The sequence below is a fragment of the Chiloscyllium plagiosum genome, chromosome 9 (assembly GCF_004010195.1).
Source record: "Chiloscyllium plagiosum isolate BGI_BamShark_2017 chromosome 9, ASM401019v2, whole genome shotgun sequence".
NCBI classification, from domain to species: Eukaryota; Metazoa; Chordata; class Chondrichthyes; order Orectolobiformes; family Hemiscylliidae; genus Chiloscyllium; species Chiloscyllium plagiosum.
Window position 1 is genome coordinate 25,316,715 of NC_057718.1, and position 25,366 is coordinate 25,342,080.

Consider the following 25,366-nt stretch of genomic DNA (forward strand, 5'->3'; position numbering starts at 1 on the left):
GCAATTTCTTCAGGTATCTCAGGCGCCTGTACTCCTGAGTGACTAGAATCTGGATAGAATATGGCAACATTTAGTTCTAATAGCTGGGACTGGATTTATTTACACATCTTACAAGCAAATTCAGCTTCAGAATGGCATACTGTCGTGAAGCTTCATTAAATAAACAAGCAGAGAACCATTAATACAATGCATTCAGTTCCTAACAGTCTCATTTCCCCAAAGGATACATCAGATGAACCGAATCTAACCATTCTAGCAGAATTTCCAGATATAATCACTACAATATATAACAGAAGCAGTTTAGCCAGGAGGAAGGAATTACAATTTCTCAGTGCAGAATTACATGCTGGAAAGGAGGTAACTGTAATACTTTTGATGTTTTGTCATCTTATCATATAAATACATTAGTGGCATTGTCATATGCATTTTGGGACAAATTAATGTGTAATATTGGATAGGAATCATCTGTACAGAATTATAAAACATTCTGAGAGTAGAACTCCACATGTTATAGGTCTCAGCTTCTTACTCCAAGCCTTTACAGCTATAAACAGAATTTTAAGGCACGAGTAGAAATTGGTCATGTTTCAGGAGTGGTATTCAAAATCAGTACTTTTAAAAATATTCATTCACAGCATTTATTGATCATCTCTAATTGCTCAGGGGACAGATAAGATTCAACAACATTGCTGTTGGCCCTGAATCATATATAGGCCGGACCAGGTAAGCTTGGAAGAATTTGTTCCCGAAAAGACATTAGTGTTGACAATGGGTACATGATTGCCATGGGCCACCTCCACATTCAAGAGGATTTTCTTTTTTAACTTGAATTCATGTTTCACTATCTGGACTGGTGGGATTTGAACCCATGCCCCCAGAATTTTGGCCTGGAGTTCTGGATTATTAGTGCAGTGATATCACTGCCTCCTCACCTACACTGAAATCAATGTACCATATAAAATAGGCCTGTCATGTGAATAAGACCAGCAGGCAGGAGAGGCTCGCTGCATTCCAAAGACAGTGCATCAGTTCAAGCAAGGATGAAGGTTGGCCATTTTTGGATGCTGCACTGGTCCTGTGGTTTGTCAGGGAAAGAAGTAGGAGGGAGAAATAGGTAACGGCCTATAATTTCAATATAGAGCAATGCAGAGGAGCACCTCCTCTTTCTAGTCCCAAGTTCAGTAATATTTTACTTGTTGGTGGTGAGCAACTACCCCTTACTCCCCCATTCACCCATTTTCATTACCTGTGAATACTTCGCTGGCTTGATTGTTCCTGAAGACATTGATTGCAACCAGCACAACACATGCTATTGTTAGACATAAAGGGAAACTTCTGTTACACAAAAGCAGTGATAGAAGGTTCATTATTTGCATAGGCAGTAACATTCATTTCAGCTGATACACAGGACAACTAAGGAGTATGCTAACCACTGTGGCAATCAGCATGTTCCTTGTGTGTTGCAGGCACATTTGACAGGTGATGTACACTTTTAAGTCACTCTCCTATTTTGCGCTGAAGAAATGAGCAGAGTGAATTCCAATTTCATTCCTACTGTTCCATTGCTTACCATTTTTCATTCCTTGCAATAAATCTATTAGCTATTGCATATTAATTATATATGTTGTTTAGCCTGCATGTCAGTTCATCAAATTGTAATCATTTGTTTTGCATTATTGCAGAATGAACTGACCGACACAGCACTAAGTGGCATTGATTTAATAAACATCAATGATGAAAATTTGCTAGCTGTTGGATGGCTCAATTTAATCATGATATGGAATTTAGATATGGCATCCCTCTTGCAAGTGTAAGCAAAGTTTCTTCAGTTGTTGAATATTCAAAGATTTACCCAAATCTTTTAAAAATGAGACTTTGGAGATTAGTCAGTTCTCATGAATTATAAGAGGAGGTTGACACTAATTTAAGACAAAGACATGAGGACATATTAACGTCGCATAAACAACATAAGATTTTGCATGGGACAGCAATCAATCTGTGATCGGGTAGGAGAAGGAAATACTTTCTACCTGGATATATTGTTAACCAACTTGGACTGTTAGGTAAACACATCATGGCTGTTTTACTCCCTGTGAAAATTTCTTGCCAGGTTTCAACCAGTTTCCACCCAGTCCATGGAAAGGTTAAGATTGTTTCAAGTCTTTCTGTTCCATTTGCAGCTGCATGATAGTTATTGTTATCTTGACTCTGCCCAGGTCCTGAGCGACTCACATGATAACTTATATTTGGCACTGATTAATTTAAAATTGGGATCCTGTCAAATAGGTAGAATTCAGATGCAGTTTCCAGCAATTTTCACTGCTGAGGGAAGGACCTGCACAAGAAACTAGGAATTGCTGAAAGCTGTGAATATTTTCAGAACACTGTTTAAAACAAGTGACATTCACAGGTAGTGTGATAAATTGGAGGATCTGTTCCAGTAGAAATAACTGATTTCTCCAGAATGCTGTGTTTTTTGAGAAGAAGCTCCATTTTGCATCTATCCTCATCATCCATTTACTGCAGTAGGACATCTTATCCTGCTGAAATAAAATAAATGTATTAATATCCAATTGATTCAAAAGTTTGTAAGTTTGTTTGAGGCACTTTGAGATTTGCATGACGAAATATGATGTGAAGTAATGAGTGAGTAGCAATAGGGATGGTCTTAGATCAGGCAAGTGGCAGAAGGCAAGTTCAGAATGGGTGCGTAGATTTCCCTGTGGAATCAGGTGGCGGTAGTCGGCTTCTTGTGAATTATTTAGGATAATCAAAACTTTAACTCATTTAGTAGGCAACTACATATGTTCCTGAATTCTCATTTCCTCGAGGGACATGGGCCAAGTACTGGAAATAGAGTTAGGCTGGTGATTTTCAGACATGATGGACAGAGAGGTCTCATGTGTTGTAAATCTTTCTCCACTTCCTAAATATTCCAAGTATCTAAAAAGGAGGAATGTGTATGGATGTGGGGAGAGGGCAGATGAATGGCAGTACATGAATTAGACTTTAGGAGGGACAGCACAACCATGATGTGCCAAATGGCCTTCTGTGTTATAATGATTCTATGAATTTTAAATCAGAGAAAGAAACATGATTCCTCAACATGCACACTTGGGAGGCACGATTTCCTAATGTGAGAAAGATTTCATTACATGTGGTATTACCAATATTTATTTGCATTGAATTCTAGGTTTAATGAAGATCGAATTACAGAAACACGAGATGAAGTTAAAGATCAGGAATTGATGCATGATGTCAAGTCACCCATGGTTAAAATAGTCAAATTTGTACCCCTCAAACTGCAAATTAATGAGATAGAAATTACTGGGTAAATATGCCAATTACTTCAAAACTCTTCTTAATAATTTTAGCTTGTATCACAGAAAATTGCTTGTACATAAATGAAAGATTTTTTTCAGTTAATTGCCAATCTGCTTTCTTTTGTACAAATTCAACCCTTTGTTGTCCTTAACTTTTGATGCCATGTTCTAAGTTCCTGTGCAAGAAGAATGAAATGACATCCATTTTTTGCTCCTCTATTTCTTATAATTTAATTGTTTTAACAAGTCATTTACTTTTTCAGTGAAAACATGCAAAAACTATATGATATGCATTTGTTGAAAAAGTACAAGAAGCTATGGGAAAGTGTATCATAGTCTGATTTTTCCAGATATTCAATTGCTATATTTTAATTAAATATAGCAGAGATCATTAATTATGATAGTTTATACCCAAATGTTATGAACAGATTTTGCACTGCTAAAGATGCATTGATTCTGTAACATCAATGCCTTCGTTGTTACAGGATGATTTGTATGTCACCAACGGCATGGTGACACTCAGAAACAGGGAAGGAGGGTGAAATTGGGACCAAGATAGTGATGGCTGCTCCCACCATGGATATTAAATGCCAATTATTTGATTGCCTGGCAACTCACAGATGCAGGATTTATTCATCGATAGAGCCAGAAGCTCACCTCAAGCCAATTGAAAGCCCATATAAAATTCCTGTGTGTTCTCGGCAAGTGTCAAAGTTAGCTGTCCTGTTGTTCACAGAGTTTTATAGTGCAGAAGGAAGCCATTCATCCCATTGTACTCATTGTGCCATGTTAATTGTAATGTTCTAGTATGAACGTTTCATCAGGAACTAAATCATAGGTTAGTATATTTAAAATAGCAACATACATTGCAAGCTATGAATCAGGCATTACAGCAAGCCAACTGGTTTCCACGTGTGAAGCTTGCAACCCCACAACAGACTGACTATGCAGAGTCCAGCACTACATACACACCTTAAAGATATAGAAAAAATAACTTCCTGCTTTCCAACACACAGTTAATTTACTTACAATAAGCTGTTGAGTCTCTGTGAAGTATAGGTAATTTACTGACGGTCCAGATTTTGTGGCTCTGACTTAGTTTGGAGGTGCCAATGATTGCTTATTGGCATCAGTGACATTGTCTGTTGTTAGGTATGTATGTTAGCTCACTGAGCTGAAAGATTTGTTTTCAGACATTTTGTCACCATGACTAGGTAACATTTATCAGTGAGAGTCTGCGGTGAAGTGCTGGTGGTATGTCCTGCCTCTCTATTGATAGGTCCTGGTTTCTGAAGGTAGGTGATGTCATCTCCGGGTTCTTCTTTTCAAGGGAAGGTACATGGGATCTAAGTCATTGTGTTTATTGGTGGAGTTCTGGTTACAATGCTTTGCCTCTAAGAATTGTCGTGTCTGTCTGTTTTGCCTGTCCTAGGATGTGTCTGTTGTTCCTGTTTGTATTGACATGATTTTCTTATTTGTACTGAAGTTGCTATTCCAGAATTATACTAACTTGATGCACTACTGCCAGATTACCACTGACTGATCTAATTTCTGAAGCTAAACTGAGTTGTTCAAATCTTCTTGGCAATTCATGTTTTGTTCCTTAAGCAGTTCCTGCTCAGTTAGAAACATTTGGTTTTGCAGTCTGGATTTTTCCAATTCTATCAAAGTTTTCACCTGCTTTTGTTCCAGTATACTTTTCCCCTTTGTAACTTGCTTTATTAACTATCCAGCCACTCACAATCATTTTCTCTTTTGATTTCTTTGAAGCCTGGATATTTTCCATTTTATAGTTGCTTCAGTGGAGTTTGATTGTCTCTATGACTTGCTTGACTTCTTCCACCATTTGCTTCTGAAACATATGACTCAGTATGATTTGTAGTGTGTTATTGTGTGCACTGTGTATCTCCAGCTGTTCTTACAAATGTGTTGTTTTTCTTGAGCATCACTTTGAGTTCAGGTCGATGTACCTGCTCATTTTGGGCCTGAACTGTTTTAGATTTGAATTGCTCAGTATCGTCCACTAAACCACTAATACTTTCATTGAGGAAGGGGGAGCCAAAATATTAACTCGGATTTCCTTCACAGATGCTGCCAGACCTGCTGAGCTTTTCCAGCAACTTCTGTTTTTGTTTCTGATTCGCACTTCTTTCGGTTTATCTTTAATATTTTCATGGGATTGATAATACAGAACTTGTGGTTCATCTTATTTCCTTCCTTTATCCTTCAGCTCATCATTCATCTTCGAGAGCTGTATAGAGGTAACCTCTAAAGAATTCATTATCTCAAAGATGCTGTTTTCAAGATCAAATTATTTTGAAGTCTTTTCCTTTTGAACTTCAATTTGTTTTCCCACAGCAGAGAGCTGAGATTTCAACTCACCGATTCAGAAGAAGGTGGTGTCCTTTCATGTTCAGGTCTGCAAATCGTCTGCTGCAGTTTCTGTTGTTTCTCCGATGTTTAACTGACTCCATTGATTGTGACTAATGTGAGATCACAGTACACTGGTACTGTACACCTGCAATTACTGGCCCAGCAGAGTCTACAGTCCAAACATCTGCAAGTACATTAATTGTATTTTGCACCCAATAGCTATTGATTCTGCACATGGAATTGATGAACGATGATATGCTTAAAGTTTATATTTGTATGTTTTATTATAACTTCCCATTTGTGTACATGTCATGATCAGAATGTGCAGGAAGCTTATGTTGGTACTTTTCTACGTGGACAGTAATGAATAGTCACTAGTTTTTTTGAGCACAGGTAATTTGAAGTTCACAAACAGTTTGGATGGTGCGATGTTTTCCATGAGATTGACAGTGTGAAATGTTTTCACCATTCTTTGGTTCAATGTGTCCTTTATTGCAGCTTGACGGTACTTATTGTACACAGACTATTTGGTTTAGTGCTCCTTGTACCTGCCTCAGCTTCTGCTCTTGTGCACTATCTCTATTGATGTTCTTTTCTGACACATACCTTGCAAAATCAAAATTGATTGAAGCTTAGTGCATGTAGAAGTCCAAACATTCCACAATCTTGCTACTTTTGAGAGTTCTAGCCATTACCTCAATCATTGGCTTTGTACGTGGATTAACTGTAATAATATATTTACATTAAGTACAAAGATTACCATAAGAAATATTTTTCTCTCCAAGTCCATGTGATTTTGGCATTCATTTTGTTTCTTAGTTGCTCTTGACATAGCATCTACAATGATATTGTTTTTGCCTGTTAAATGATTGATTGTATGATTGTAGCTTTGAGATCCAATGGAACTATATGAGATTTTGATGTTGGAATCTCCCTTTGCAGATTTGTTGACTATCTAGATCTCTAAGCAGAAAATGAGGCATTGTTTATCAAGATTGCACTGTGCTTCATTGTAATGTTGTAGCAGACCCAGGAGAGAAATGTTAACGTGAGAGCATGGTCATTTAATTGAAATGGCAAACAACTGGAAATTTCAGAGTCGTATGTACATACAGAGTAAAGTAATCTGTATAATTAAACTCTACCTTAACTCTTTAGTATGTCCAGTCCTCAAAAAACTAATTTCGTTAAAAGATCCTAATTAAATTTAACAAATTCTCTTCTTGCCAAGAGCCTGACTCTTTCAAAATCACAGTTGATGGTAGTATTGGACAAGTCAGACTCTAGAATGAAATCTGATTTCATAAACCATAAACTTTTAGTTTTGCAGTTTGATTAGCATAATGATCTGTCACTGAACATATTCAGACAAGGCTGCAAACATGCTTTTAGTAAACCAGTTCAAGTTTATTACACAAAGGTTATATATATGACAATTTAGAAAGATTTTAACATAAACAGCAGGAAAATATCAATGCAACAATTAAGCTATGTTCTATATAAGGCATTACCACCCTTTTCCCAGCAACATTCTTTGCAGTCACTCAATCCCAGGGAAGAGTCACTCTTTTGTTAATTTTACAATTATTCGTCATATTATCTTCTCTAGTTCTGATGGCCAAGAGACATCTTTCCAGCTCTGTTGGCCTCAACACATCATTACAGCTCTGATTGCCTGAGACTTCTTTCCAGTCTTGACAGCCTGGATTTCTTGCCAGTTCTCACAGTCTGGAGGCTTTTATACAATACTCAGTTTGGAGATTTTCACAAACAAAACACTGTCCTTCAGCTTTCATGACTTCTCTTCTTCACCTGATCTCAAACAGCTAGTGGCATCTCATTTGTTTTGATGTAGGTCATAAAACTCAGCATTGTAAACATTGTGCAATTGACCTCCCAGAAAGCTAATTGAGTCTTTTAACTTATGTCACACTTTTTCTTGGATCAACTGTCTTGAGTTCAAATGTAAGTGACTTTCTGACCTTTGTAAAAAATAAGTTACCTTCACAGAACTAAAATTCATCATCCCTCTACTTTCAAATCTAAGTTTACAAATAGTAACAATCCGCTACAAATATACACTACTCTCAGGACTAAAACAGGTACCAATAAAGCAAATGGATACTTATAAATGGAAAGTCCAATAACTTTTTGTGGTATACCATGAGAGGGTATTAGTTCAGATTGTGTTCTGAAGTGAAGTGTTTGAACCTTGGAGTTGGATCCAGAAACTGTGATGGCTTCTGTGGTTGGATAGCGTGAATTCTTGTGTACAGGTACACGAACAAAACGGCAGAACTTGGAAGAGAGACAGATATTTCCTGGCTTCTGGTTCTGCAGGTATAAAGCACTTTTAGCTACCCAGTTACTTTGCAGCATACTAGAAGTTGTTTTAAGAGGTCTTTCACCATCCTTTACTTCACACTCTCTGTACTGGGAGGTGTGTTCTCCTGAACAATTCAAAACAGAATCTCTGTTTGTCTAGGCAGCTTACCTTTTGAATCATTCTTAACAAGATGACCACTTACCCTGCATGCCTATGCAACAATTAGGATATATTCTTTCTAAATTATTGGCATTCCAGTGATAGCTTACCTCCTCACTGTGGTCTTTTTCGTTAGTGACTAATGCAGTATGTTATTCAAGAACTTGTGCCTCACAACTGTCTGTAAGTTAGAAATGTTTGGGAACATTGGATCAAATGTACTGTATATAGCCTCCAAAGCCTATTTTGAATTTTGGTCAATCTCAAATTTATATTCTCAGAATGAGTCATCAAGGAACTTTCTTAACTCTTGCATGACAGTTTTTATATATTTGTGCATGTTTCTCTGTCATCTATAATAAACTGGCAGTAGTGTAATAAAGTGACTTGTAGAATCATAGAATTCCTACACTGCTGAAAGAGATCATTCAACCATTGTATCTGCATCAACACTCTAAAGAGTATCCCATGCAGACCCAGTCTCCTCCACTATCCCCATATTCCCACAGTTACCAAGGTTAATCCATCTAGCCCTCACATTCCTAAACACTGTGGGAAACATAGCATGGCCAATCCACTAAACCTGTGCATTTTTGTACTGTCTTCGAGGAGAAAGTGAGGACTGCAGATGCTGGAGATCAGAGCTGAAAATGTGTTGCTGGAAAAGCGCAGCAGGTCAGGCAGCATCCAAGGAACAGGAGAATCGACGTTTCGGGTTCCTGAAGAAGGGCTTATGCCCGAAACATCGATTCTCCTGTTCCTTGGATGCTGCCTGACCTGCTGCGCTTTTCCAGCAACACATTTTCAGCATTTTTGTACTGCGAAAGGAAATCAGAACATCCAGAACAAAAGCCCCACTGACTAAGGAGACAGTGCAAACTCCGCGTAGACATTTACCCCTGGAATTGAACCCGGGTCCTTGGCTGTGTGAGGCAGCAGTGCTAACCACTGAACCACTGTGCTGCCCTAAACAGGTTTGTCAAAGACATGTTTGCTGCTACTCATGCAGATACAGTCAGATTCAACCACTTCAGATTCAAAAAACAACTAATGTCATTTACAAAATACCTTGCAAGAACTTAACAAACACTTCATTGATAAACAAGCAGAAAACTAGCCACCAGAATACATGAACATCAACTAGCCACAAAAGGACATGATCCACTCTCACTAGTATCCTTACATATGGATGACAAAGGACACCACTTTGACTGGGACAACATATCCATCCTAGGACAAGCCAAACATACATGAGAATTCCTAGAAGCATGGCATTCCAACTAGAACTCTATCAACAAACACATTGGATCCCATTTACTACTCCCTGAGAAAAAGAATAGGAAATGACGTCACCAACCAAGTAAACCAAAACACATAAATAGAAAGCGAGCTATATAACCAGTGCTTCATTTGAAGGGTCATTGATGATGTTACCTAGTATGGTGATGAAACGTCAGAAATTGAACCTTCCAGCTCAGCGAGCAAACCTACATCCAGCACCTCAACCTGAGCTACAAATCTTCTCAAAACTCGCTGTCAAGAACTTCTGGACAAAAAGCAGTGGTTTTTAACAATGTTTTCTGAAAACATTATTGGACTATAAAACATAATTATGATGATCGAATCCTGTCACTGTTTTAAAGATTTCAATCAAAGGTTTGGATGGAGAGCAATTTCTTAAGTGTATACAAGACAATTTTCTGATTCAGTATGTGGATGCACCTACTAGAGAAGATGCAAAACTTGACCTACTCTTGGGAAATAAGGCAGGGCAGGTGACTGAGGTGTCAGTGGGGGAGCATTTTGGGGCAGCGATCATAATTCTATTAAATTGCAAATAATGATGGAAAAGGATAGATCAGGTCTAATGGTTGAAATTCTAAATTGGAGAAAGGCCAATTTTGACAGTATTAGGCAAGAACTTTCGAAAGTTGATTGGAGGCAGATGTTCGCAGGTAAAGAGACAGCTGCAGGAGGGCAAAACGGGGACATGAGATAGCTTTGGCAAATAGAATTAAGGAGAATCCAAAGGGTTTTTACAAATATATTAAGGGCAAAAGGGTAACTAGGGAGAGAATAGGGCCCCTCAAAGATGAGCAAGGTGGCCTTTGTGTGGAGCCACAGAAAATGGGGGAGATACTAAATGAATATTTTGCATCAGTATTTACTGTGGAAAAGGATATGGAAGATATAGACTGTAGGGAAATAGATGGTGACATCTTGCAAAATGTCCAGATTACAGAGGAGGAAGTGCTGGATGTCATGAAACAATTAGAGGTGGATAAATCCCCAGGACCTGATCAGGTGTACCCGAGAACTCTGTGGGAAGCTAGAGAAGTAATTGCTGGGCCTCTTGCTGAGATATTTGTATCGTCAATAATCACAGGTGAGGTGCCGGAAGACTGGAGGTTGGCTAACATGGTGCCACTGTTTAAGAAGGGCGATAAACACAAGCCAGGGAACAATAAACCAGTGAGCCTGACATCGGTTGTTGGAGGGAATCCTGAGGCAAAGGATGTACATGTATCTGGAAAGGCAACGACTGATTAGGGATAGTCAACATGGCTTGGGAAATCATATCTCACAAACTTGATTGAGTTTTTTGAAGAGGTAACAAAGAAGATTGATGAAGACAGATCAGTAGATGTGATCTATATGGACTTCAGTAAGGCGTTCGACAAGGTTCCCCATGGGAGACTGATTAGCAAGGTTAGATCTCACGGAATACAGGGAGAACTGGCCATTTGGATACAGAACTGGCTCAAAGGTAGAAGACAGAGGGTGGTGGTGGGGGGTTGTTTTTCAGACTGGAGGCCTGTGGCCAGTGGAGTACCACAAGGATCGGTGCTGGGTCCTCTGCATTTTTTCATTTACATAAATGATTTGGATGCGAGAATAAGTGGTACAGTTAGTAAATTTGCAGATGACACCAAGATTGGAGATGTAGTGGATAGCAAAGGGGGTTACCTCAGATTACAACAGGATCTTGACCAGATGGGCCAAGGGCTGAGAAGTGGCAGATGGAGTTTAATTCAGATAAATATGAGGTGCTGCATTTTGGGAAAGCAAATCTTAGCAGGACTTAAACACTTAATGGTAAGGTCCTAGGGAGTGCTGCTGAACAAAGAGACCTTGGAGTGCAGGTTCATAGCTCCTTGAAAGTGAAGTCACAGTGCCAGGGTTGGAGGATCTGAGCTACAGGGAGAGGCCGAACAGGCTGGGGCTGTTTTTCCTGGAGCGTTGGAGGCTGAGGGGTGACCTTATAGGGGTTTACAAAATTATGAAGGGCATGGATAGGATAAATAGGCAATCTTTTCCCTGGGGTCAGGGAGTCCAGAACTAGAGGGCATAGGTTTAGGGTGAGAGGGGAAAGATATAAAAGAGAACTAAGGGGCAACCTTTTCACACAGAGGATGGTACGTGTATGGAATGAGCTGCCAGAGGATGTGGTGGAGGCTGGTACAATTGCAACATTTAAGAGGCATTTGTATGGGTGTATGAATAGGAAGGGTTTGGAGGGATTTGGGCTGGGTGCTGGCAAGTGGGACTAGACTGGGTTTGGATATCTGGTCGGCATGGACAGGTTGGACCGAAGGGTCTGTTTCCATGCTGTACATCTCTATGACTCTATGACTCTAAATCTCTTTGAATTCTTTGCTTTTTTATCGTAAAAGGCCATAGTTCCCTAATCCAATCATGGAATGTAGGTGCCATTCATCTTGTTATCAGTTTAATGGCTATTCTTGGATCCTGTCCATGCACTCAATACTAGCTTCTATGTCATGAAATGAAAGCACACCATGCTGTTATGAATAAGACTTCACTTAAGCTTTGCACAAAAACAGTTGATGGATTATTCCCAGGCCCTAAACTAAACAGGGAGGAAATTTGGGATAATCATGGAAGATGTCAAGCAAGACCTTTCTCAATGTCAAGAACAAAACATTGTATTTTCCAACTGTGTCCCAGACATTGAGACATAGTTCTCACCAGTAAGGGATGAGTGGTCTGTTACTGGAGAATGGGCTGCAGTCTATATGTTGTAGCTAGACCCACAATGCTTTTCGGGAGGGAATTCTAACAGTTTGATGCAATGACAGAATACAGGCCCAGCAAGCAATAAGGAATGCTCATAGAATGTTATGGCTTATTGTGAGAGTAATTGGATACAGGAGTTGGGAGGTCATGAAGCAGCCATACCCCACATTGGTGAGACTGCATCTGGAAAATTGTGTAAAGTACTGGACACCGCACTTAAAGAAAGATGTTAATGCACTGGAAACAGTTCAGATCAGAGAAGGTTTACTAGACAGTCCTAGAATGAGTGGATTACCTTATGAGGAAAGGCTAGGCTTGATTGAAATATTTAAGATCTGAAGAGAACTTGATCAGGTAGATGTGGAAATCATGTTTCCTGTTTTGGGAGAATCTAGAATTAGGGGTCATAGTTTAAAAATAAACAGGTGCCATTTAAAGCAGAGATAAGGAAATATTTTTACTCTTGGAGGGTTGAGTCTTTGGAATTCCCTATTCAAAAGCCAGTGGATGCAGAATCTTTGAATATCTTTAAGGCAGAGGTAGTAGATTCATGATTACCAAGGAGATGAAGCTCATCAGGGAGATGCAGGAATGTAGAGTTGTGGTTAAAATCTGATCAGCCATGACCTTATTGAAAGGTGGAGCAGGCTCAAGGGGCTGAGTGGCCGACTCTTGTTTCTTCTTCGTGTGCTGTGTAGAGAGTGGCACAAAATGATGCAACTGACTTCATCCACACAAAAGGGTTCCTTCTGTTGATTACAGGTCATCTGTGATCATTGGTACATCTTTGAAGACTGTGTCAGGTGCTTTGGGTACTGACATGTCCTTCACAAGTCTAATGTTTCTGCTTCATTTTGAGCATTAAATACTAACAAGGATGGTTACTGGGAGCCAATGGCTACTTTATGTAACCATGGCTGATGACCTGATGACTCCGTTATGCAACATCCTGACAGAGGCTGAGCAGACATACAGTGCAGCCTTTTCTTCTGGCAGGACCATCATGGAGCAGGCAAAATGGACTCCAAAAGATGAAGTTCTAATGATAGCATTTGGGATGGCCTTGCAGACAGTCAAGAATATGCACTGCCTCTTGTTTCCTGCGCAAAGGAGCAAGCAAAGAGGAGATTTGACAGCCACTGAAGAGTTGGGAAAGCATCAACAGACTTCCAAGGAGGAAGATGAGGACATTGAGTAGAAGAAACATTACCTTCAACATGATCAAGTGATGCAACATTAGCATAACAAGTATGAAACCATCATTTTATTCATCATCCATTGACTGTATAGTTGTTGTTTCTCTATAGGTAACTAGCTCCTCTTTGTTCCTAAAAGCAAGTGCAGATTTAACTTCAATGTGTGGTGAGCCCTGGTTATACAATGACATGTTCTGCTACACTGAGCATTTGAGAAAGAGTAGCACTCCCTTAGAAATGGTCCTAAGAAAGACGAAGGACATGTGGGCTTCATAGCTTGATTCTATTAGCTGCAGTTCACAATATTATTTGATCAGAAAGGTGTTGATGTGAAATAGCAACACCTCAATGAATGTGAGCTTCTGTGGCAACTGTGTGCTCTAATAAGCTGTCTATTTATTTCCCCTTATGATCTGTAAAGGGCTAGGTGTGGCTGGCAGCAATGAGCAAGTGCACAGCTGGGCTTTAAATATGGTACCAGCAATGCAAATCTTAACAAGGTTCCAGCAGTGATGAGCAATTCCATAGAGGAGTGGAGTATATATAATGAGGTGAACAGCAAAGAATTGCTGCAAGAGAGCTCAGTCATGATAGATTTCAGTTCAAAAACCATTTTGTTCTCATTGTAAACAATGAAAAGCTAAATCAGAAAAGTTACAACTGTGATTTTTAAAATACATTCTAGTAGTTTTCTGTTCTGTTTTATGATCTGATTTGTTTCCCCATAGGGCAAGTCCAACATTTCAATCACAATCTTCAAGTACTCTTTTAAACAAAGTGTCAAAATTCAGCTTCATGTTTAAGGTCGGTCTTATGTTAATCATTATATTTGTAGCTCTGCAAAGATTCTGTTTACTTTCTGAATGATGATGAGCCAGATTTTCTTGAATAAAGATATACAAAATGTATTCTATTAAGTTCTTCCCTCCCTATCCCCACACCATCACTTCAAGAGTCTATTCTTGGTACCCTATTCAATAGGTTGTGCCTTGGTGATATCATGCATGTGGAGTCAGCTCTCCATCAAGACACAGCACATTTACACCACCTCGTTGAACGCCCCCACAATTCTGTAATGTTTGCTGACATCCAGTCGTACGTAAGACATGACTTACTCTGCCCACACCGTGGATACTATGTTTGGCCCTATCACTGTCTCGGGGTGTCCACTTTCATAAATTCACTTTGCTGTGCCTCCATCTTTGCAGAAACCTTTATCTATACTTTGTCACTGTGAAATTCATGCCAAATAGATGATAACCAACAAAAGCACAGTGAGAAGAGCAAGGTCATGAAAGGAAAATATTTAACACTAAAATCAGCATCAAACCTGTTTGTGTTTTGAGTCTGGAACACAGTGATCCTATACATACACTTGTTTGGGGCTGAACAGCAATCCCCTGACTTCTATCCTTTTCTGTCAAATTGATCCTTCTACTGGACACAAAACCATAATCTCTCATGACAACTTTTCCTTCAGCAGTTTTGGTTTGTATCATTTACAATCTCAATCATTTGCAGGCCTTGCCCTGAGCTGTTTATTTTTTTTCAATTTTAACTAATCCAAGCAAAATAAGCCGTGGTGAGATTTCATATTGATCTTCTGCTAGGTGAAGAAACTTCCGGGAATATAAAATGGAATGTAGCAATTATTATGGCTAATGTTTGTTCTATCTTAGAAGTTGCTTGATGTTTTCACATTCCACCTTGAATATGAATGGAACTATCTCCTAAAGGTACACCTGTAATAAGAGTCGTCCTCCAGAACTCCCCAGCATCACAGATGCCAGTCTTCAGCTAATTTTATTCACTCCATGTGTTATCAAGAAACAATTAGACACACTGGATACTGGAAAGGACCTGACAACATTCCAGCAATAGTACTGATGACTTGCTGCCCCCGTAGCCAAGCTGTTCCAGTACAGCTACGCCACTGGCATCTGCCCAACAATGAGGAAATTTGCCCAGGTATGGTGATCCCAGGGAATTGTCAACCAGTGAGTCTGACATCAGTGGTGGATAAGTTTTTGGAGGGGATTCTGAGGAATAGGACTAACATGCTTTTAGAGAGGCAGGGACTTGTTTATGGACAATCAGCATGGCTCTGTGTAGGGGAAGTTGTGTCTCACAAACTTGATTGAATTTTTTAAGGATGTAACCAAAAAGATAGATGAAGGGAAAACTGTAGACCTTGGCTACATGGACGTTAGTAAAGCCTTTGACAGGGTTCCACATGGTAGACTGATCAGTAAAGATAGAACATAAGGGATTCAGGGAGAATTTGCCAATCGGAATATAAAATTAGCTTGATGTAGGAGACAGAGGGTTGTGGTGGAGGGTTAGTTTTTGGACTGGAGGCCTGTGAGCAGTGATGTTCACAGGGATCAACGCTGGGTCCACTGTTATTTGTCATTTATATAACAATTTGGATGAGAATTTAAAAGGCATGGTTAGTAAGTTTGCAGATGACACTAAAATTGGTGGTTATAGTGGACAATGAAGAAAGTTATCTAAGATTATGAAGGAATCGTGATCAATTGGGCCAACAGGCTGAGGAGTGGCAGATGGATTTTAATTTGGATAAATGTGAGGTTTTGCATTTTGGTAAAAGGAATAATGGTAGGACTTATATAGTTAATGATAGTGCTATGGGTAGAGCTGTTGAACAAAGAAATCTAAGGGTTCAGGTATGTAGTTTTTTGAAAGTTGCATTACCGATGGACAGAGTGGTTAGGAAGGCATTAGCATGCTTGCCTTCATCGCTCAGACTGTTGAGTACAAAGGGACCTTGATTATCCGGCATTCAATTATCCAAACATCAGAATATCCAGGAAGATTGCAAGGTCCCGATGCTTGGCTAAACTACGTTATCCAGCATTCTATTATCCGGAGTTCGATTAACTGAACGAAATACTGCCCACCAGAGTCCTGTGGATAATCGAGGCATTGGAACATCATGTTGAGTTTGTAGGAAGTTGGTGAGGCCACTTCTGGAGTAGTGATTGCAGTTATTCCCTGCTATAGGAATACGATTATATTATTGGAAAGAGGTCAGAAAAGATTTACTCAGGTGTTGTCGGGAATGAAAGGTCTGAGTTATAAAAATAGGCTGGATAGGCTGGGACATGAAGTACATGAATAGGAAAGATTTGGAGAGGATTAGGCCAAACGCAAGAAGGTGGGACTACTTTAGTTGGTCGGATTGGACTAGATGGACCGAACGGTCTGTTTCCATACCGTCCAATTCTGTGACTGTATTCAAAAAGCAGGACATCCAACCCATAAATTACTATCCTATTCGTCTACTGTGATTATCAGTAATGTGCTAAATGTCATCAATAATGCTATCAGGTGTCACCTGCTCAGCATTAACCTACTCACTGATGTCCAACCTGGGTGCTTCCGGAGCCATTCTGCTCTTAACGTCATTACAGCCTTGGTGTTGACATGGACAAAAGAATTGAATTCCAGGGGTGTAGTGAGAGTGACTACCCTTGACATTCAGGCTGCATTTCACCAAGTGTGCCATCCAAGGAGCCCAAGCAAACGTGGGAATCTGGGGGAAAATTCTCCGCCGATTGGATTCATATCTGGCACAAAGGACGACTAATGTTGTTGTGGTGGTCAGTCATTCTCATCTCCAGAAAATCTCTGCAGGAGTTCCTCAGGATAGTGTCCTCAGCCCAACCGTCTTCAGCTGCCTCGTCAATCACCTTTCCTCCATTGTAAGGTCAAAGTGGGAATGCTCATTGATGATTTACCATTTGCAACTCCTCAGATATTGAAGCAGTCCATGTCCAAATAAAGCAAGACCTGAACAATATCCATACTTGGGCTGACAAGTGACAAATAACATCCATGCTACACAAATGCCTGTCAATAACCATCTACAATAAGAGATAATCTAACCTTCGCCCATTGATGTTCAATTTCATTATCATCACTGAATCCTGGACATTATCATGGTTTAGAAACTGAACTGGACTAGACATATAAATACAGTGGCTATGGGAGCAGGTGAGAGGCTAGGAATCCTGCAGTGAGCAATTCACCACTTGACATCCCAAAGCCTGTCCACTATCTACAAAATACAAGTCAAGAATGTAATGGAATACTACCCCGTTGCCTGGGTGAGTACAATGCCAACAACACATAATCCAGGACAAAGCAGCTTATTTAATTGGCACTACATCCATAAACATGCACTCCTTCCACCACCAACATTCAATAGTAGTAGTGTGTACGATTTACACAAAGCAATGTAGAGATTCACCACACCTCCTTAGATTGTACCTTCCAAACACAGGACCACTTCCATTTAGAAGGACAAGGAAAGCGTACACATGGGAACACTACCTGTAAGTTCCTCTCCAAGTCAATTACCATTCTGACATGGAAATATATAACCTTTCCTCTGGTGTTTTTGGGCAAGATCCTAAAACTTACTCGCTAACAGCAATGGGGATCTGCCCCCTGCACAAGGACTGTGGCAGTACAAGAAGACATCACTTTCCCAGTGGCAACTGGGGACAGGCAATAAATGAATCTGTGAATTAAAAAACAGGTAAATAACAGACCATCTTAACTCATTCATGCTGTATCATTCTCCAAATGTCCTGCAGATTTAAGAATGAACCAATCTTATTTGTTAATTTATCAGGGATCTGGCTGTATTCTTGGAGTGAACTTTGATTAATCTCTATTATTTATCTGATTTACATATCTCTTGAAATTATCAAAGAAATGTGATCATAATTTCAAATGACAGTGAACTATGCAGATTATCCAATTTAAACAATATGGACTTGAATGCTTAAAGTTGATTAGGGACTTCTACATGTCTTTTAAAAAGATTAAACAAAAATAATTAGACAAAGATACATCAGTTAAGTACAAAGTAAATATTTCTTAATTTTAATTTTCAAACCATTTGGTTATTTAGTTTTTAGTTAGTTTGTGAACCCATTGATTTGTAAATAATTGCATTGTCACAGAGCTAGAAATTTCAACATTCTAACTTTTTTTTGTGTAGTTCACTGATAGTTCTGCACCTTCTGAATATAGTCCATCAGGTTAGTAGTAACATCAGTTTATTTGTTGGTGCATTAAAATTTCTTAATGATTTCTCAATTATTCAATGATGAAGCAAATTATTTATATGAACCTAATTAACCAGGTGGTCTATTAAATAAAATGGCAATGGGTTTGTACAGCTTACTTGCCAACCTATACTGAGGTCTTGTGGTACAGTAGTATTGTCCATATTTCTGGGTCAGAAAGCCCAGGTTCAATTCCTACCTTCTTCAGAGGTATTTTATAACATGTCTGAATATAACATGCATATTAAAAATATAGATATCCTAACTGCTTTGTACTGGTGGCATGCTTCCCCATGAACTCATTGAATCCTAGCTCCACATACTTATTTAGCTTTGCCTTAAGTCTATGATGACTTCATTTTAATGACTCTGAATTTTGGATGTCTGACAGCATGACAATACCATCTCTTATTTCTGCCTTATTAAGCTCCATAACAGTTTTGAAGATCTCTAATATATCATGCCTTGGCTTTCTATTTTCAAGAGAAAAGAGTCCCGCTCATTTTATCTTTTCTGATAAGCATAAACCCACAGTTTCTTGTAAATCTATTTTGTAGTTTTTCCAATAGCTCCAGTACATCCTTTCTACAATGTGGAGATCAGTGCAAAACCTGAGTCAGACCCTTTCACAATACCCAAGAGAACACCTGCTCATTTATCCCTATCCAGAAGGAGAAATCAGTAAAACTTGCAAATGACACATACTGGTCCAAAATGTTTCCTATATCGCAGAACAGAGTTTCAGTGTTTTCATTTTCAAGTATTACTGTTCTTACCCAGTACTTTTCCCTCCACCATGAACTAAACGGCCACAATCATCCCTCACATTCTCCTTCAATGACTGCTAATGCCCCAAGTGCTTCCCCCCATGCTCTCCATAATCCTGGTCCAACTTTACAGCTCTCCTACTCCTCTATGCCTCCTCAAATTTTGCATGCCCTTTCAAATACCCCCTTCATACTTGCCATGCCCTTACCATGATCACTTCACCTACCCTCCATCCCCTTGTATTCACAACAGCTACTCACCCAGTATCATAAGACTTCAGAAAGACTTCAGAATGCCTCTGAAATTGACTTTGAACAGGTAAACATATTGGCAGTCTAATCAGCTTATCTTTTGTACTGAAAAAAACGTTGCTAAATATACTACCCACAAGTGGTCGTTTTGTAATAAAAAATAAACACACTTATTCACTTATCACATCAAAGGTGTGTTTAATAACTTAAAATTGTCAACCAAACTATGATCACAATTAGCCTTTGGGATAACTTTTGTAGCTACTTTTGACAACTTGGCTATGTTTTCCTAATGGGCTCAGCTCCCAAAACAAAGCCCAGGAGATGTAAACTATGGAGTCCATCGAAACTAAAAGCCAGGTCAACATTTTAAAGATTACATCAGGCATTCTGTCAATCAGCTCAGGAGGTTTTTTTTCCCCCTTAAACTGAAAGCTACTGAAAGTACTTATCAGTTTTAGTAAGGTTTGCATCCTTTAAAATTAATAAGTTAGAGATGCAACTCCTTTCTTCTTAAATTTTGAATGCATAAGAGCAATTGTCCCAATAAGAAGAGTGCTTTTATGCATCTCTCCACATAAACAATGCCATGCTTGAGATGGCTATTTAGGACAGTACCATATGATGAATCACTACATTAAATTAAATCGACTTTACAAAATCTGATCGGGACATTGAAGTTTTCAAAATATCTTAACTTTGAGAATATTCCTGAATCCTCATCTGGATTACAAGTGATCACTAACTCCCCCGTGAGAGGAGGATTTCTTTTAGGTGGGCGGCACGGTGGCACAGTGGTTAGCACTGCTGCCTCACAGCGCCTGAGACCCGGGTTCAATTCCCGCCTCAGGCGATTGACTGTGTGGAGTTTGCACATTCTCCCCGTGTCTGCGTGGGTTTCCTCCGGGTGCTCCGGTTTCCTCCCACAGTCCAAAAGATGTGCAGGGTCAGGTGAATTGGCCATGCTAAATTGCCCGTAGTGTTAGGTAAGGGGTAAATGTAGGGGTATGGGTGGGTTTCGCTTCGGCGGGTCGGTGTGGACTTGTTGGGCCGAAGGGCCTGTTTCCACACTGTAATGTAATGTAATCTAATCTAATCTAAAAATATCTTACCAGCTCACAGAAATAGTGGGGTGGTGGTAGCAGCTAGAATACTCAAATTTCCAATAGGCTTCGCATTAGCTATTCTGATTTCAGAAGGCCACTTTACAGTTACAACCTGCAAAAAAGCTGTACTAAAATAGTGATGAGTCAAGAAGAAACTGCAAATTTAAAATTAGTGCAAGAAAATCAAATTTTTTGACATGCCTGACCCCATTTCCACCCCCATCATCTGGTGAAAATACAGTCCCAAAATTGTGCATAGAGTTCTAAATGAGTGTAATGAACGTTTTCAATTTTTTATTCTCTAGAAATGAACTTTATTGCTTTATTTGCATATTTATGGCCGTATGAACCTGTGGTGATATTTAATATTTTAAAAGATTTGTACTGCTACATTGTGTCACTGTTTCCATTTATACTTACTTTCCCCTCAGCATATTTTCCATTTCAAAGTGTAATATCTCACACTTATCTATATTGAAACTAACTTGCAAATTACATTTTCCATTCCACCAGTTAATTATTCATTTCTTAATGTTACCTCCTTTTTAAACACAGATCCAATTAGAGGTCACCCATAACTTCATTTACCTCTGATTTCCAAATCCTAATAATTAAAGTGAATTCTGACTCTCACTGGTAGAACTCTGATCATATGGAACAGCAATTCCTGCCTTTGCCAGCTGAAATTTCTTCCCCTGATGACTACTTCCTGCTTTATGCTTCGTCACCAACTTGATGGCCACTTTTCTATTTGCCTCCTAAATCCACAATCCTTAATTGCATGTCTAATTTATAATTAGAAATAATTTGGAATGCTTTGAAATTAAAATGATGTGGTATTTGTTGCATTATCCTTGTCTGTTCTTCATGTTACTTCACAGAGTTCAGTAAATTTGGTTAAACATGACCTTCCCACTCTTGTTCTACCTCTTTTCTTGCCAAGGTAACCTTTAAAAACAACTATTTTCCAATCTATTCCATTGATCCTTTCATCTTCGCCTTAAACCACGTGGTGTGATTTATATGGCCCAGATATTCCCTATTTTTCATTTTCTCATTTGCTTAGGTTCATTTTCTGTCTCCAGCAGTGTTTTTTATCTTGCTCATTCAGAAAGAAGTCCAGCGTACATTAAATATCTCCCTTTTCTGCACAACTACTATGATTCCCATTTAGTTTTCTTAAACACTTTGATGACTTTTTCTTCATTAGGAAATGAATGTTAGAAACAAGAATCATTACAATAATAAATTTCATACACTCCAATGACAAGCTTAACAATCCATTTTTTAATGGGAAAAATATTTTGCTATGAAAATACATCAAGGAAATTATACATTCAACATGCATGAAAGTAAAATGGACAAATAAATGAATTATTTAAATAAATTAGATTATTAAGATGATATTAAAATTAATGATGTAATTAAAAGCTTCCCTATACAGTTTCCAAACTGAATGCGAATCTATTAAGAAACAATTTTTCACTAATCATTAACTAGCATAGGCACCTAATTAGAAAAAGAGTATGTACCTTTTTTCTACAATGCTAAACAGCAAGAGTGAGGGAAACCAGTGCCAGGGGAAAATTAAGTGAAGGGCAGTTCTAGGTAGCAGGGGTGCAACAAATTTAAGAGGAATCCTCTGTCTCGTAACAGTAATGGGTTGCTTTCATGTAGTAGGTGGAAAAAGTGAGGACTGCAGATGCTGGAGATCAGAGCTGAAAAATGTGTTGCTGGAAAAGCGCAGCAGGTCAGGCAGCATCCAAGGAGCAGGAGAATTGACGTTTCAGGCATAAGCCTTTCTTCAGGAATGAGGAAGGTGTGCCAAGCAGGCTAAGAGAAAAGGTAGGGAGGAGGGAGCACTCTTCCTCCAGGCGTCGTGTTGCCATAGTCTGGCGATGGAGGAGGCCAAGGACCTGCATGTTCTAGGCGGAGTGGGAGGGGGAGTTAAAGTGTTCAGCCACAGGGTGGTTGGGTTGGTTGCTACAGGTGTCCCAGGGGTGTTCTCTGCAACGTTCCGCAAGTAGGTGGCCTGTCTCCCTAATGTAGTAGGTGGAAGACAGCTTTACAGTTAGGTTACTGCTAGACTATCTTTCCCATGGAATAATGATGATGCAATAGTAATATTACTGGGTTAGTCATCTACAAGCTGATGCATTGGCAACATGTGACAGAATGCTTCCAACCCTGAGAATAAGGTTGGGGTAAATCACTTGAGATAGTTTCTCACCATCAAAAACAAAAGTTCAATTTTCCAATGAATGGCGAGATGCGATTCTCACTAGTGAGCAGTGAGAGGCCCATTTGTATGCATGAGCATACATTTACAGCTCATAATTACTAGTCTCACCTCATTAATATACAGCTTCTCAATTACCCAGCAGCTGGACAGAAACTAGATGCTAAGAATTCCCAGAGTCGGCACGGTTACCTGGCAACTCGAGCTTGTCACTTGTAACTTTAGACCCTTGACACCAACATCTCAAGGAATGCTCCATGAACAGCAACTTCAAGTGTCCCCTCCCCGGCCACCACCACCACCCCAACGCATCCATAGACATTAGTATCTGACATGTACGAGCCTCACCATATCATTATGGCACATCTCTATTCCATTAAAGTTGTAGCTACCCATTTTAATTTGAAGCAGACAATCACCTTTCTGACTGCTCCTGCCAGATCACCGTGCTGCACCCAATTCAGTCAAGTGTCTGGTCACTCATCAGATGAGGCTGTCTATTGAAATTGGTCAGAGGAATGGGCCTTGGTCTTTCCTCAGTGTTAGTTCAGTGACAGTCATGGGAAGTGTCGGGGACCCTGCTGTGGTCAAGAAATTCAGAACTTAATAGTTAGGAAATTAATATTGGAAGCAGCAACCAGGAAAGCAAAAGTCAAGAATGATGAAGGGGGGAGTTCAACATTTGAAGAGGAGAGATGATAGTGGTGGGCATGGAATACTGTGGGAGGGGACTTATCAACATGGCTTTGACAGGAGAGGCTGTGCAGCTTGATGGAGTGTGCCCATATAAACCTAGTGTGCTGTACCATGCATAACTGTAACAGGCAAAGAGTCGAGAGAGAGGAAGATGAGGACATTGTAGAGGAAGACCATCAGCTTCAGCGTGATAGAGTCCAGCAGTATAAAGTGCAAGACGCTAGACAGGCTTTGATTAACACTTAGTTCTAGTAGCTGGAAGCTGGACGAAGAGATCATTCATTGACTGTGGACATATTGGCATTTAAAGGCAAACAGTCTCTCTCTTTTTCCAGAGGTAAATGCAGCCTCTCTTAATTTTTTTGTTTGCTTTTGCTGTTTTGAATAAAAGTTAATGCTTTGAACCGTTTGAAGATGTTCCAATATGTGATCATCCCATGTTGAATAATGGGAAGATGCAAGGTGATAATGGATATTGGGTAAAGTTGCACCGACTTAGGGTTGGAAAATGGGACTTGGCTAAGACTGGGTAAGCTGTGTGGCTTAGTTCTTAAGCAGTGATAGGTGAAAGAATATGCAGTTGTGTGTGCAATGAAGTGTCAGCCTTGTTACCTATGTGCCCTGAGTATTATCAATTTATGGTTGCTCTCCTAATACATGCACAGTGAAGGCTAATACTGAAGCAAATAGAGAGGACCCTGGGGAAACTCAACAGGTCTGGCAGCATTCGTGTTAACATTTTGAGTCAGGTATAACTCTTAGAGTCAAGGAGTCATAAAGATGTACAGCACAGAAACAGACCCTTCCATCCAACTTGTCCATGCTGACCAGGTATCCTAAATTAATATAGTCCCATTGCCAACATTTGGCCTATAAGCCTCTATACCCTTCCGATTCACATACCCATCCAGTTGCCTTTTAAATGTTGTAACTGTATCAGCATCCACCACTTCCTCTGGCAGCTCATTCCATTAGGACAAAAGGATAACTAGGGAGAGAATAGGGCCTCTCAACGATCAGCAAGGCGGCCTTTGTGTGGAGCCACAGAAAATGGGGGAGATACTAAACGAGTATTTTGCATCGGTATTCACTGTGGAGAAGGATATGGAAGACATAGGTTGTAGGGAAATAGATGGTGACATCTTGCAAAATGTCCAGATTACAGAGGAGCAAGTGCTGGATGTCTTCAAACGGGTAAAAGGACCTGATCAGGTGTACCCTAGAACTCTGTGGGAAGCTAGAGAAGTGATTGCTGGGCCTCTTGCTGAGATATTTGTATCATTGATTGTCACAGGTGAGATGCTGGAAGACAGGAGGTTGGCAAACATGGTGCCACTGTTTAAGAAGGGCGATAAACACAAGCCAGGGAATAATAGACCAGTGAGCCTGACATCGGTGGTGGGCAAGTTGTTGGAGGGAATCCTGAGGCACAGGATGTACATGTATTTGGAAAGGCAAGGACTGATTAGGAATAGTCAACATGGCTTTGTGCGTGGGAAATCATATCTCACAAACTTGATTGAGTTTTTTGAAGAGGTAACAAAGAAGATTGATGAGGACAGAGCAGTAGATGTGATCTATATGGACTTCAGTCAGGCGTTCGACAAGGTTCCCTATGGGAGACTGATTAGCTAGGTTAGATCTCACAGAATACAGGGAGAACTAGCCATTTGGATACAGAACTGGCTCAAAGGTAGAAGACAGAGGGTGGTGGTGGAGGGTTGTTTTTCAGACTGGAGGCCTGTGACTAGCGGAGTGCCACAAGGATCGGTGCTGGGTCCTCTACTTTTTG

The 25,366-nt window shown here is 39.7% G+C and overlaps 1 protein-coding gene across 1 annotated transcript in view; it reads left to right on the top strand.

Annotated features, from left to right (window-relative positions):
• Window positions 1-25,366, top strand: part of LOC122553173 (WD repeat-containing protein 64-like) — a 132,701-nt gene that overhangs the window by 82,284 nt on the left and 25,051 nt on the right. The window contains exons 15-17 of the mRNA XM_043696759.1: window positions 1,683-1,810; window positions 3,194-3,331; window positions 7,973-8,036. Of these exons, the coding sequence (XP_043552694.1) occupies window positions 1,683-1,810; window positions 3,194-3,331; window positions 7,973-8,036 (330 nt within the window). The remainder of the gene's footprint in view (window positions 1-1,682; window positions 1,811-3,193; window positions 3,332-7,972; window positions 8,037-25,366) is intronic.